Source organism: Oncorhynchus kisutch, unplaced genomic scaffold (genome assembly GCF_002021735.2).
Source record: "Oncorhynchus kisutch isolate 150728-3 unplaced genomic scaffold, Okis_V2 scaffold1258, whole genome shotgun sequence".
In the NCBI taxonomy this organism is placed as follows: Eukaryota; Metazoa; Chordata; class Actinopteri; order Salmoniformes; family Salmonidae; genus Oncorhynchus; species Oncorhynchus kisutch.
Genome location: NW_022263203.1, coordinates 44713 through 60125, shown reverse-complemented (window position 1 = coordinate 60125; position 15413 = coordinate 44713). Strand labels below are relative to the sequence as shown.

The following is a 15413-nucleotide window of genomic DNA, read 5'->3' as shown; positions in this document are numbered from 1 at the left end:
ACGTTCAACGTTTTGGAAGATATCTGGCTCCATAGATTTATGACACATTGTATAACAAGCGATGTCACAACGTACATTACAACATTGTTTAAACATTTTATTTATAAAAGTAGAAAACAAAAACACACACAACAAAGTATATTACAACATTGTGTATCGTACAGCATTTGATTAAAAAAAGTGAAGAATTAAGAAAACCACCCACACCATGAAAGTACCTAACATTTGATTTATAAAACCCCCAGTAAAGAATAAAAACCACACATAAGTCTAGTTTGGATTCATCAGGTGTCATCATTAACCAACTACAAAACATATTTACATACAGACTGTATTTAAGTATAAAATAAACAGCAGGCCTATGTGTGTCAGCCATTCAGTCCACTATTCAGTACCCACAATGCCTATGGATAGAAACAGTCTTTGAACCACACAGATGTGTTTGAGACAGCATAGCAGTCACTCAAGTTCTCATAAAAAAAAAAGTAAAAACAGTATTGACAGCTATGGTCTAAAACAAACATAACTGACCAGTGTTTGAAATACAGTACCATTAAAGTGATCATCACACTTTTATTTAATCCATTTTAGAATAGTTCCAACGGCTGAGCCTAATATAGTGTATAAGAGGTCATACAATAAGTTTTATAGTGAGTCATATGTTGATGAGGTAAATCATATTTGCTGGTCTTTGATGTGTAATGAGGAGCAACCAGACACTGCACTTGACACATTTATGAAATAGCTTATTCCAGTTACTAATTAGTATGCACCCATTAAGAAAATGACTGTAAAAACTGTTAAATCCCTGTGGATTGCTGAGGAATTGAACAATTGTATGGGTGAGAGGGATGAGGCAAAAGGTATGGCAATTAATCTGGCAGCCCAACTGATTGGCAAACGTATTTCAAATTAAGAAATCATGACTAATTAAAATAAAACTACACTATGAAACAAAAATAAATTATATAAGGAATCATAGTAAAAGGCTTTGGAGCACCTTAAATTAAATATTGGGAAAAAAGGCAAACTCAGCTCCATCATTCAATGAATCGGATGGCTCATTTATCCCAAAACCAACTGATATTGCCAACTACTTTAATGACTTTTTCATTGGCAAGATAAGCAAACGTATGTGTGACAGGCCAGCAGCAAACGCTGACACTACACATCCAAGTATATCTGACCACATGATGAAAGACAAGAATAGTGCTTGTGAATTCCGTAAAGTCAGTGTGGAAGAGGTGAAAACATGATTGTTGTCTATCAACAATGACAAGCCACCAGGGTCTGACAATCTGGATGGAAAATTACTGAGGATAATAGCCAATGATAATGCCACATCTTCAATTTAAGCCTATTAGAAAGTGTGTGCCCTCAGGCCTGGAGGGAAGCTAAAGTCATTTCGTTACACAAGAATAGTAAAGCCCCCTTAACTGGCTCAAATAGCCAACCAATCAGCCTGTTATCAACCCTTAGTAAACTTCTAGAAAAAATATATATTTGACCAGATAGAGTGCAATTTCACAGTGAACAAATTTACAACAGACTTTCAGCACACTTATAGGGAAGGACACTCAACAAGCACAGCACTGACACAAATGAATGATGATTGGCTGAGAGAATTTTTTTTTCTTTTTTCGATTTTACCCCTTTTTCTCCCCAATTTCATGGTATCCAATTATTTTAGTAGCTACTATCTTGTCTCATCGCTTCAACTCCCATACAGGCTCGGGAGAGACGAAGGTTGAAAGTCATGCGTCCTCCGATACACAACCCAACCAAGCACTGCTTCTTAACATAGCGCCATCCACCCCAGAACCAGCCCCACCAATGTGTCAGAGGAAACACCGTGCACCTGGCAAACTTGGTTAGCGTGCACTGCACCCAGCCCGCCACAGGAGTCACTGGTGTGCGATGAGACAAGGATTTCCATACCGGCCAAACCCTCCCTAACCCGGACGATGCTAGGCCAATTGTGCGTCGCCCCACAGACCTCCCGGTCGCGGCCGGTTACGACAGAGCCTGGGCTCGAACCCAGAGTCTCTGGTGGCACAGCTGGCGCTGCATTACAGCACCCTTAACCACTGCGCCACCTGGGAGGCGGCTGAGAGAAATTGATGATAAAATGATCATGGGGGCTGTTTTGTTAGACTTCAGTGCAGCTTTTGACATTATCATTCAGTCTGCTGCCGGGAAAACATATGTATTATGGCTTTACACCCCCTACTATAATGTGGATAAAGAGTTGATTGTCTAACAGAACACAGAGGGTGCTCTTTAATGGAAGCCTCTCAAACATAATCCAGGTAGAATCAGGAATTCCCCAGGGCAGCTGTTTGAGTAAAGCCAGTGTGTCTATGTATGCGGATGACTCAACACTATACAACAAAGAGCTGCGGTTAGTTTCGGATAGGGTGGCAAGGAATAAGTTAGTCCTGAATATTTCCAAAACTAAAAGCATTGTATTTGGGACAAATCATTCACTAAACCCTAAACCTCAATTAAATATTGTAATGAATAATGTGGAAATTGAGCAAGTTAAGGTGACTAAACTGCTAGGAGTTACCCTGGATTGTAAACTGTCATGGTCAAAACATATTGATGCAGTAGTAGCTAAGATGGGGACAAGTCTGTCCATAATAAAGCACTGCTCTGCCTTCATAACAGCACTATCAACAAGGCAGGTCCTACAGGCCCTAGTTTCTACCTTCTTAACAACACTATCAACAAGGCAGGTCCTACAGGCCATAGTTTCTACCTTCTTAACAACACTATCAACAAGGCAGGTCCTACAGGCCCTAGTTTCTACCTTCTTAACAACACTATCAACAAGGCAGGTCCTACAGGCCATAGTTTCTACCTTCTTAACAACACTATCAACAAGGCAGGTCCTACAGGCCCTAGTTTCTACCTTCTTAACAACACTATCAACAAGGCAGGTCCTACAGGCCATAGTTTCTACCTTCTTAACAACACTATCAACAAGGCAGGTCCTACAGGCCATAGTTTCTACCTTCTTAACAACACTATCAACAAGGCAGGTCCTACAGGCCATAGTTTTGTCGCACCTTGACTACTATTAGTAGTGTGGTCAAGTGCCACAATTGTAGTTGGCTCAGAACAGGGCCGCACGGCTGGCCCTTAAAAGTACACGGAGAGCTGACATTAATGACATGCATGTCAATCTCTCATGGCTCAAAGTAGAGGAGAGATTGACTTCATCACTACTTGTTTTTGTAAGAGGTGATGACAAGCTCAATGTACCAAGCTGTCTGTTTAAAACACTTGCACACAGCTCGGACACCAATGCATACCCCACAAGACATGCCACCAGAGGTCTCTTTTCAGTCCCCAAGTCCAGAACAGACTATGGGAGGTGCACAATACTACATAGAGCCATGACTACATGGAACTCTATTCCACATCATGTAATACAAGCAGTAGAATCCGAACGGATACAGTGAAGACACATATAAAGGTACAGACACATGCATGTGTATACATTGTGATATTGTTGTATGGTGGTATTAAACATGTTGTATTGTAGAGATGTAGTGGTGTAATAATGTTATATGATGTACTGTTTTATATGTAATGTAAGTACTGTAATATGTTTGGACCCAGGAAGAGTAGCAGCTAATGGGGTTCCCTTATAAATACAAAATACAAATAACATACTGGAACAACACTGCAGCAATGCAACTCATTTGCATGTATGCGGTCACCATGACTACCACTCTACCAGGATGATCCAATAAGGTTGTACTAATACATTTAGAATGTACTGGATATTGTTGTGGTCCTGAAAGATATTAACATCAATGATACTGATCAGAGTCAGATCATGTTGTAGTAGTGTACTGATATAATGGCTTTGTGGGTAGTTACAGTTACATATTCTCCAGGGAGGACATTTGATACTGAAAAGCAATTCAATGTTTTCTAATCTATTACCTACAGTAAGTACAAACACTGTTTACTTGTTTCAGGGTCATCATTTTGAGGGTTGAGTGTTGATGGTTCTTCCTGTTCTCTGTCATTGGCTGTGGGATTTGGGCTAAAGATTGTCAAACTTACAAAAACAATGTCAAATGAATACAGTATTTTCTCTCTGTCATCTGAACAGTAAAACTTACCTTCTCGTTGTATTTCTCAGTTTGCACCACAGTACCACAGCAGCTCCACAGCACACAGCAATGAAACACAGTGAACCCATCACTGCACCAATCCCTGTTGGGTTACATGTGAAAGATGACAAGATGAGAATGGTACAATTCACAGATAAGAGTGTCAGAGATTAGTTGTGGTCATTAGATTAATGACTTACCTCTGATCCTGTCACCATCAGTGACCTCAGGTACACCTAGCACAGAACATACAGAGACAGTGCTTCAGAATGACACCAGCATGTTGATTGTTACTGTAGGCATGTACAGAACCATTTCTCACCAGGAAATGAAGCATGAGTTCTAGCTGGAATAACCATGGATACGTTCTTGGTGACACCTCCAGAGAACAGTGACACCATACAGCCAACCCTGGTGTCTTTGTCGGGTAGACTGAATGCTGCCAGCGTAGAAGTTATGGTGACCGTGACAGTTCCATTGAGATGGGTGACATTGGCCATTGTGGAATTTTCTAGAATGTCTGTGTCTTCCCAGGTTACTATAGGAACAGGTCGTCCAGTAGCAGAACAGGACAGAGTGGTGTGACTGTTGTTGGTTTGTGTGATGAGGAGTGAGGGTCCATACAGCTCTATAGAACAACAGACACAGTTCACAGTGAGACCACAATGATTCCATTGAAATTATTTACTAAATGATTCCATTTACATGATTTACTGAATGATTCCATTTTGATAAATGGTTTCAAGACATTGGATGTATGATCTGATAAAATGGCTGCTTGAAGTTCTGGAGAAGTTGTTCTGGGTCAATCATTTACAGTACATTATGTTATCAGATTTTACCATTAATTTGGAGGCAGGTGGTTCCACTGATAGGTCCCTCTGGATAGGCGTTAAACAGACACTTGTAGCAGGACTCGTCTCCTCTTGACACTCCTCTGATGATGATAGAGCAGTTCTGCAGTCCCTCGTCTTCAAACTCCACGTTCCTCTGAAAAGGTGGGTTGACATGGGAACCGCGTTTGCTGTAAGTGGCCACATTTTCATTCGCCTCAGCTGTCTCTTTTTGCCAGGTGACTTGCCGCACGTTTTTGAGTGTCATGAGCTCACAGGTTAAGACTGCATCTTCTCCCAGGGTTGCCGTGACAACCTGCTGTGTTCTCACCAACTGAGAGAGCCCTGCATGAAGACAGTTACACACTACTTAGTACTTACTATATTACAAACTCTCTCACACACACACACAGTTGGTAGAGCATGGTGGTGTTGTGCGTTTGATTCCCATATTATAAAAAAAATGTAAGTCTCTTGGAGAAAAGCGTCAGCTAAAAGCCATATTTAAAAATATATATTTATAGATTTTATCGCACAGGGCTTTGCCTTTTTCTGTTTTTGACTATTTAAACGCAGTCAAAGATGACTTTATACTGCAGCCATACTCAACTGGTGGACCGCGGTCCGGAACCACACCTAGAACAGGGTCAATACGGACCGCGGTCTGGAACCACACCTAGAACAGGGTCAATACGGACCGCGGTCTGGAACCACACCTAGAACAGGAACCACACCTAGAACAGGGTCAGTAAGGACCGCGGTCCGGAACCACACCTAGAACAGGGTCAATACGGACTGCGGTCCAGAACCACACCTAGAACAGGGTCAATACGGACCGCGGTCCAGAACCACACCTAGAATGGTGTCAATACGAACCGCGGTCTGGAACCACACCTAGAACAGGGTCAATACGGACTGCGGGTCCCAAGATCTTTTTAGGAACTCAGTCAGGCTTTCAACTTACTGCTGTTGATTGCTGCAATAGTAGAATCAACAAGGTGCAATTTCTAAATATGGTAGTGCACAGGCAGTTTTCCTCTTATGTCATTCCCTGACAGAGCTCTTTCTAACCTGTCAGAAATATCCAGTTGATCAACTACTTGCCCAAGTCAGCTAGATAGGTCAATTAGGCTAACTAGCTATCTACATCTTGTAGTTGTTATGGTCAGATTAAGTGACCAGGGGCCTCGACCCCCAAGGGCCCGACATTTTGTTGAATCACTCAGGTACAGTATCATATGAACACACATTAGACATGGCAAAATGTGTAGAATTGCAGGAAATTAGCTTAAAAACTTCTAAATGTTCTCTCCACCAACAAGAGGGGTGTGAGTTGTAGAGGTTGGGGTTTGTTACTATGCTGATAAATGACAATATCCAACATCCATGAATGGGCAAGACAAAATATATAAGTGCCTTTGAACGGGATATGGTAGTAGGTGCCAGGTTCATCAGTTTGTGTCAAGAACTGTAACGCTGCTGGGATTTTCCCACTCAACAATTTCCCATGTGTATCAAGAATTGTCCACCACCCAAATTGACACAACTGCGGGAAGCATTGGAGTTAACATAAGCCAGCATCCCTGTGGAACGTTTTCACCTTGTGGAGTCAATGCCCCCAAAAATGTAGGCTGTTCTGAGGGGGGCTTCAACTCAATATTAGGAAGGTGTTCTTAATAACTTGTGCATTCAGTGTGTATTAGTTATAGTGGTGTAGTATTCAGAATGGTCAGAAGGGGGAGTACAGAACTAGTCTATAATCTAGTCTAGGTACAGTAGGAGGAAGTTATGAATGAAGGGGCTTTTACATTTGCTGCAGTATGGGTTAGTAACTGACAGCAGTATGGGTTAGTAACTGACAGCAGTATGGGTTAGTAACTGACAGCAGTATGGGTTAGTAACTGACTGCAGTATGGGTTAGTAACTGACAGCAGTATGGGTTAGTAACTGACAGCAGTATGGGTTAGTAACTGACAGCAGTATGGGTTAGTAACTGACAGCAGTATGGGTTAGTAACTGACAGCAGTATGGGTTAGTAACTGACAGCAGTATGGGTTAGTAACTGACAGCAGTATGGGTTAGTAACTGACAGCAGTATGGGTTAGTAACTGACAGCAGTATGGGTTAGTAACTGACAGCAGTATGGGTTAATAACTGACAGCAGTATGGGTTAGTAACTGACAGCAGAATGGGTTCATGTGGTGAATTATTAAAGTAACATCAACTACAGAATGTGTGGACATCAGTGAATATAAGGAACTATGGCTACAGTTCAATCCTCTTTGTTCACTGATTAAATCATTAGTTTACAGTGACTTTCACTACACTATACAGGTTATACAGTGACTCACTACATCATTTCATTTATCTGTATAGTGGAAGAGAAATTAAATGATGAATGCAGTGTATTGAAATAAATAGGTTCGAACACACCTAATTTCATAAAGAAAAGCAACAGTATCAGCAATACTGTGTCAATTAAAATAAAATGCTGACAGATGCACTAAGTCATGTATAAAACGGATATAACTCACCTGTAGGGAGGACTATTAGCTGAATAAACAGGTAGTTGTAGAACGTAGGAGCCATGGTGAAAATGTGAGTTCTCTTTTTTTGAATTTCCCTCCTGATTTGAATGGACCTATCACATACGGACCCTCCTACACTGAAAGTGAAAGTAAACTCTTGCTGGTGTATCACCGGTTTTAGTTGAGAAGGTGAATTAGTTGAACTCTTCTTAAAACAGATAGGCGCTGACATATTACCCACATAGCCAAGGGAGTCTGGTGCAGCTCTATAACAACCTAGTCCTGATTGTGATGTTACTGTAGACCGAGTTATAACAAAGTAGCCCTGATTTTAAATGTTACTATAAAACAAGGTGACGATGGGTGATTTTTTAAGTACAGAATATAGTTTTATATCAAACGGGGAGAACACAATACATTTAAAGAATGCTTTTGAATCTTAAACAATCTAAAACATTGTACAGATCAAGCGGGAATAATAGCCTGATTTATAAACTGTCACATCAAGTGGGGTCAAACACAACAAGCAACATCCATGATCAGAATAAATACAAACAGGAACTAAAACTTGATATAATTCAATCTAGTGAACAAGGTACAGTATATCAAACTATCAAAGTGCAAAACATTGTTATCATCATTATATGTTCAGGGCTCAAATACATTCATACATTGCATTGATATAAAGGAGGTAAAACATCCCTGTATCTGTATTACTATAGGTACTGTATGTAATAATAACAGCATAAACCTCACATTGACACAAGTGCTACCATATTTAAATGGATTAAAGTAAAATTAAATACAAATATATTCTCCCGTCTTCTTCCTGGTGTGTCATAAAGTCAACTGTAGGTGGTGCTGTGTTACAATATAATCTATTAGATTTCCTCACTGACAAACCTCATCTCTCAAAACTAAAGTGCAATTTCAAAATAAAATAAAAACAGTATTAGTGACATTACGTGACAATTAGTGACAATGTATGGGGCAGGTATAAATTAGCTTACATATGACTGGGGAAGAAATGTGACTGTCAACTCAAAAAGGTTCAATATATCTAGTACACATTGCATCTACCTGTCTCATTAGAAATGTTTGTCATAACCACATCCTTCTAAACGTAGGAGCTGGGCTAATAAAGAATACTAATAAAGAACAGGAAGGCCTGCACACTGTTCATGCTCCCAAGACTCCCACACAGTCTCATCCTCATTCATCTATCTTGCTAGTCGCCATGCATTTAATATGATCTTTGTCATACAATTAGAATATACTGTAATATTCTACAGATGGATTAGTAGTCTGGTTGAGACATGTTAGTGGATCTCATCTCTTGAGGAACTGGGCTCTTCTGCAACCGAACTCTAAATACCAACAGCGCTCTGATGCTCAATAAAAACCTCTGTCAGCTAATGTACACAAGTATAGCAATCAACACAGACAAACATTTACAAACATTTACACACTTTCCCCAAAAGCGTCCTGCTCGTCTGCTGTGGTTGCTGCTTGCCTGTAACCTGCCAGAGAGAACGTGAAGTTTAGACTTTACTATAGGTGGTAAAGACATACAGCGCATTCAGAAAGTATTCAGAACCCTTGACCCCTTTTTCTACATTTTGTTACAGCCTTATTCTAATATGGATAAATGTTTTCCCCCCTCAATCTACACACAATACACCATAATGACAAAGCAAAAACAGGTTTTTAGAAATGTTTGTAAATATATATATATTTTTTAAAGTATTCAGACCCTTTACTCAGTACTTTGTTGAAGGACCTTTGGCAGCGATTACAGACTCAAGTCTTCTTGTGTTTGACGTTGCAAGCTTGGCACACCTGTATTTGGGGAGTTTCTTCCATTCTTCTCTTCAGATCCTCTCAAGCTCTGACAGGTTGGATGGGGAGCGTCACTGCACAGCTCTTTCCAGGTCTCTCCAGAGAATTTCGACCTGGTTCAAGTCCGGGCTCTGGCTGGGCCACTCAAGGACAGTCAGAGACTTGTGCCGAAGACACTCCTGCATTCTCTTGGCTGTGTGCTTAGGGTTGTTGTGCTGTTGAAAGGGGAACCTTCACCCTAGTCTGAGGTCCTGAATGTTCTGGAACAGGTTTTCATCAAGGATCTCTCTGTACTTTTGTCCATTCATCTTTCCCTCCTTCCTGACTAGTCTCCCAGTCCCTGCCGCTGGAAAATGCTTGGCATTCAGGCCAAAGAGTTCAATCTTTGTTTCGTTAGACCAGAGAATCTTGTTTCTCATGGTCTGTGAGTCCTTTATGTGCCTTTGGTCAAACTCCAAGTGGACTTTCATGTGTCTTTTACTCAGGAGTGGCTTTTGTCTGGCCACTCTACCGTAAAGATCTGATTGGTGGAGTGATACAGAGATGGTTGTCCTTCTGGAAGGTTCTCCCATCTCCACAGAGGAACTCTGGAGCTCTGTCAGAGTGACCAACGGGTTCTTGGTCACCTCCCTGATCAAGGCCCTTCTCCCCCAAATGCTCAGTTTGGCTGGTCGGTCAGCTCTAGGAAGAGTCTTGATGGTTCCAAACTTCTTCCATTTAAGAATGATGGAGGCCACTGTGTTATTGGGGACCTTCAATGCTGCAGACATTTTTTGCTACCCTTCTCCAGATCTGTGCCTTGACACAATCCTGTCTCGGAGCTCTACGGACAATTCCTTCGACCTTATGGCTTGATTTTTGCTCTGACATGCACTGTCAACTGTGGGACCTTATATAAACAGGTGTGTGCATTTCCAAATCATGTCCAAACAATTGAATTTACCACAGGTGGACTCCAATCAAGTTGTAGAAAGATCTAAAGTATAATTAATGGAAACAGGATGCACCGGAGCTCAATTTCAAGTCTCATAGCAAAGGGTCTGAATACTTATGTAAATAAGGTATCTGTTGTTTTAGTTTTTTTATACATTTGCAAATATTTCTAAAAACCTGTTTTCGTTTTGTCATTATGGGTTATTGTGTGTAGACTGATGAAGGGGAAAAAACCCAGATTTAATCAATTTTAGAATAAGGCTGTAATGTAACAAAATGTGGTAAAGGGGAAGGGGTCTGAATACTTTCTGAATGGACTGTACACTTTATCAGTAACCATTCTAGAGCTCTAAGACATGACTCGCCCACAGCTGATACTTCACACAGTTTATTTCATAAAGCCAGAGACACATATACATATATATATATATATATATATATATATATATATATAGAGAGAGAGAGAGAGAGAGAGAGAGAGAGAGAGAGAGAGAGAGAGAGAGAGAGAGAGAGAGAGAGAGAGAGAGAGAGAGAGAGAGAGAGAGAGAGAGAGAGAGAGAGAGAGAGAGAGAGAGATGATATACTATGGTTCTGATTAGACATTCACTCAGTTGGTCTTTCTAAGGTGTTATTACATCTAGTAGTCTCTCATGACTGTTAAGCAAACCAGACTGACAAAGGGACATCAGATAATCTTGTGCTGACTCACCTTTTCTCTTTTGAAGCATGACACTGCCGCAGATGACTAAAATGGAGACGATTAGGAACACTGGAATGCCAACCGCCCACGGGGATGTCCTCTTGTCATCTGGAAGGTGAAACATTTTTTTATTTTTTTTATTTAACTAGGCAAGTCAGTTAAGAACAAATTCTTATTTACAATCACGGCCTAGGATCAGTGGGTTAACTTCCTTGTTCAGGGGCAGAAGCACAGATTTGTACTTTGTCAGCTCATGGATTTGATTCAGCAACCTTTCAGTTACTGGCACAACGCTCCAACCACTAGGCTACCTGCCGCCTCTATGAAATTGCAGTGATCATGCATTTGGAGAGATCCATTTCTTGATAAGAGGAAGCTGGGAATTGTACATCCTCTTTCCAAAGAAGTCTGTTTGAATAGCATGTTGATATGGATTTCACCCTTTAACATATCATCCATCCTTCATTTAGCTTCCCTGAGGGGCAGGAAACTACCCAGAACTCAATAAAACACCTGACTCTACAGGGAGTGACTCATGATTCTTTACCACAGTAGTCAAAATGAAACTTAACTGGTGAGATTAGATAACAGCACTACTAGCATCACAACATTAGGCTCTTGCAACCAGCCTTATCTTATTGTGCTCACCATTCTGTTGGAATGTTAGAATAGTGAGCTGTCGCACAATCTGGCTGGTTCACTAGGCTATCCCAACATCATTGGGGATGATCTTTTCTCAATGTTGTTTTCATGTTGAACCGTTCTGTACTGACACGGTAAAAGAGTATGGTCTAAAAGTATATGACACGTCAACATTACGTACCCTCTTCAACCTCCCTCTCTCCAGGGAGAATAGGAAGCAGGACCCGCTCGTGTCTCTGTGTCCTCATCCCATTGTTTACGATACAGTCCACGTATCCCCCGGAGCCTGGCAACAGTTGGAGGGTGATGTTGCTATTGGCTGTGACAGTTTGGTCTTTGTTAATGACAGTCCAGTTGTTAGGTGTCTTTATGAGTGCTGCTGCAGATAGGTTCCATTGGATCCAAGGTGCTGGTTTACCTGTGGCAGAGCAGCTGACCACAACTTCCATGTCTGCTTTAGGTTCAGTGCTGGGGACTTTATGCATTGTGGCTCTCACTTCAGATACACCTTTGAATGAATGAAACAGGGAATATTAGAACATATTGATTTTATTTATTTTACAAAGCAGGTCAATTAAGAATAAATGATTATTTACAATGACAGCCAAAGGAATCCTGTGACGCAGAGGGCGAGGTCTAAAAGTCTAGGACAAGACAGTCAACACAATAAATCTGAGAAGTCATAATTCCATTTCATATTTTGGTTAGAAAGGCTTAATAAACCCATAATAAACCCTTAGCCCATACTGTATGATTCAGAAATCATGCCTTAGTAAAGGTCCCACTGTAAGACTTGTCTGTCATTTCAACAGTAAAACACTGTAGGATCCATAGGATAATACCGTAAATGTGTTGTTTTTCTTAAATGTATATTTCAGGTAGAATTTCACTGTAAATTTGCAGCAATATCCTGACACCAGAGTTTGCATCTTAATACTGTAATTTGGCTTTACAGTACCATTTTCCTTACTGTAAAACATTACAGCATCCATTTACATTTACTGCAAGTATGCTGTAATATGTCTTTACAGTAAAGGAAAATAGTACTGTAAAACATATTACAGCATCTCTGCTAATGTATGATTTTGCTCATAAATTAGTTGTGAAGCATATATGTATTGTTAAAACTTTATGAATACTGTATAACAGTGTTTTCCCAAAATGATTCTCTCCAAGAATACCCCCAGAGACTTTTTAGGCTCCTATACTACCAGCACACCTGATTCAACTAGGCCTAATCAAGGGCTGGATAATGAGTTGAGCAGTTAGTTAATTAATTAGTAACTAGTAAATTAGTTAATTAGTTGACTAACCTTGAACGGTAAGACAAATCTGCTTGCTTATTGAACCACTCGGGTAAACATTGAAGGAACAAATATAGCAGGCTTCGTCTGCCCATGTTACATTCTTCACGGTAATAGACGTTGAGTTGAGAGATGCTTCCGTGAAAACCACCTTGCCTCGGTGCGGGTCTATGATTTGAGCTCCAAACCGCTTGCTGTAGGTGGCCAGATTCTCCACGGAGTCGTCTTTGAACAGCCTCTGCCAGGTGACTTGCAGCACACCTGTCGGGTCCGCATGGGTGCAGGTATATGATGCGTCGGCATTGAAGTCAACACTGGTGTCTCCTCTAGCTACGACGTTGACAGAGACGGCTAGAAATGGAAGAAGGAATGTTAACAGGTAAATAAAAAAAGTTTAGCCTTACAAAAAAATCAATGGCCTGTCAAAAGTGGGAAATGTTCCTTTATCATATACGAGCAGAATCAACTGGTCAGATCCATGGAAAATAACGTACCTTCAGACAGCACGCATAAGATAATTAGGTAAGTGTTCATTCTCAGCGGGTGAATGTTAACAAGATCATTCTGTTTCTGGCGTTGGACCTTTAAATATTGGTGAGTGAAAGTGAAAGTTAGCTGCTGGCATTGGGACGCTGCAACACTGCCTGGCTACAGGCCTTTCTCACGTGAAGAGCGGAGTGAAAGCGGAGTGAAAGATACATTTCCATACTCTGTGCACAAGGCATAAATAATTGCTCTAATTTACTTGGAAAAAAAATACTACTGAAGTGACAACTAGTCCGTGTGTTTCTTGGCTATTTACATTGTTTTGTTCACAAGCTAGGTTGATTTTGTATGTTTGAGTTTCAACTGCTAGGGAAGAGAAAACAACGCTTCTAAATATCAGACTGACTAGAGTCACGTTACCGCGGTAATCTCCCGTCCTTAAAGGGGCAGGGAATTTTGTTGTCTCATCTTTTGGTTAAAAGACGAAGGTGGGCCTCCCGGTTGGTGTGCTAGCTGTGCCACCAGAGACTCTGGGTTCGAGCCCAGGCTCTGTCGCAGCCGGCCGCGACATACGTGTAACAGGCAGTTTCCTTGTGGAGTGCAACAAGAGGCAGGTCGTTATTGCGTTGGACTAGTTAACTGTAATGTTGCAAGATTGGCCCTAAGTAATCGGTCATGGAAGACCTCTAGTCAGAATGATACTTAAAGTAGCCACTCCTTATCTGTCAGAATGATACTTACAGTAGCCACTCCTTATCTGTCAGAATGATACTTACAGTAGCCACTCCTTATCTGATGACTAAGCTACTGTAAACTTTGATATTGTGTTGAAATGTGTACTGAGTCATCTGGTAGAACTGTAGGTAGCCTAGAGTTAGAGAGGTAGACCAGTAACTAGATGGTTGCTGGTTCGATTCACAGGTCCATCAGGAAATACAGTATGATGCTGCACCACAGCTGACACGGACCCTCAGGGTATGCATGTGTCAGAGTTTACAATGTCAAAACACTGTATGGTTCCAAATGGATGTGTGTAGTTGCCATAGAAACCCCTGAAAGGAGAAATAGAGCAGCAAGGTGTTTTTAATCTGAACAAAACATTTTCATTATATCTTGGGAAGTACCTGCCTCATATTCTGGTTGGCTGGTGTGGTCTTGTGTTACTGTGGTGACATTGATACATGTGAAGCTGTCACTCAACCAGAGGATGACTCCAGCTGCATCTCAATGTTTAAATCTAGAAACACAGACACTGAAGACAGACAATACACTTTCTGAACTATACATCTTTCTTTTATCAATTAATGGAGCATTTCCAGCATAAGGTACAGAACAAGTAGCAAACTCTAGGTGGCACAACAATTAAAAAAAATATGGATAGAAAATTCTGGACACAATCAGACGATGCAAGAGAATAAAGTAGACGGCCTGGGTCATGGATAATTGTTGTTTGTTGAATGATTGCTGTGTTTTGATGTATTTTTGCTGCCCTCTTTTTAAAAATGTTTTTTAATGCATAACCCTGATGTTGGGACTGGCCAGAGTACTTTAATAACCATAGCAAGTTCCAAACCAAATGCCTGCTAATGCTCCACCCCAGAAGCTAAACATGCCTATACTTAATTCATAGGCCTAAAAGATAAGAACATAAAATACAACTGTAGCAAGAATAGCAGCATACATTTCAGTCAATTTACATAATTAAACATTTTACAATGTGGGAAATGATGACTCCATGTTATGGGAATAGGGTGAGGATTTTATTTAGACATGTTAAATCTATTACAGTAGTATGTGTGTCATAGAGGTTTACAGTTTTCACCACATGCTTCTCAGATACCCAAATTATGTGCGATTCTGGTAATTGAGTTAGCAGGAAGTTCCCCCGATGCTGGTCCTGAGTCTCTCTCCGGTGTTAGGGGTCGTGGTCATGCCCGTCATGCCAAGGAGATTCATTACTTTGTTGCATCATGATTTTGTTCCCACAATTGAAAAACATTATATAATTGTACCAAGTA

General features: G+C 40.8%; 2 protein-coding genes across 2 annotated transcripts; both read right to left on the bottom strand.

The window, feature by feature from the left end:
- Positions 1-357: 357 nt before the first annotated feature.
- Positions 358-7579, bottom strand: LOC116365479 (OX-2 membrane glycoprotein-like). The gene is made up of 6 exons (XM_031818105.1): positions 7498-7579; positions 4973-5308; positions 4453-4758; positions 4331-4366; positions 4140-4233; positions 358-4046 (listed from the first exon to the last, which is right to left on the bottom strand). Exons 1-6 carry the CDS (start codon positions 7550-7552, stop codon positions 4040-4042), a joined length of 834 nt encoding a protein of 277 aa, XP_031673965.1. The 5' UTR covers positions 7553-7579; the 3' UTR covers positions 358-4039.
- Positions 7580-7855: 276 nt separating this feature from the next.
- LOC116365478 (OX-2 membrane glycoprotein-like) lies at positions 7856-13915 on the bottom strand. Its single transcript, XM_031818103.1, has 5 exons — positions 13404-13915; positions 12919-13260; positions 11787-12113; positions 10973-11071; positions 7856-9011 (listed from the first exon to the last, which is right to left on the bottom strand). Exons 1-5 carry the CDS (start codon positions 13441-13443, stop codon positions 8953-8955), a joined length of 867 nt encoding a protein of 288 aa, XP_031673963.1. The 5' UTR covers positions 13444-13915; the 3' UTR covers positions 7856-8952.
- Between the last annotated feature and the right edge of the window lie 1498 nt (positions 13916-15413).

Bases quoted from the DNA above. Each gene is read 5' to 3' on its own strand.
- LOC116365479 (XM_031818105.1), bottom strand. From the start codon at position 7,552: ATGGCTCCTACGTTCTACAACTACCTGTTTATTCAGCTAATAGTCCTC. The intron at 4,759-4,972 runs GTAAAATCTGAT...GTTGTTCTATAG, and splicing joins CACCTGCCTCCAAATTAATG to AGCTGTATGGACCCTCACTC. The intron at 4,367-4,452 runs GTGAGAAATGGT...GTTCTGTGCTAG, and splicing joins AACTCATGCTTCATTTCCTG to GTGTACCTGAGGTCACTGAT.
- LOC116365478 (XM_031818103.1), bottom strand. From the start codon at position 13,443: ATGAACACTTACCTAATTATCTTATGCGTGCTGTCTGAAG. The intron at 11,072-11,786 runs GTACGTAATGTT...TTCACCTTCCAG, and splicing joins AGAGAGGGAGGTTGAAGAGG to ATGACAAGAGGACATCCCCG. The intron at 9,012-10,972 runs GTGAGTCAGCAC...TCTCTCTGGCAG, and splicing joins CATGCTTCAAAAGAGAAAAG to GTTACAGGCAAGCAGCAACC.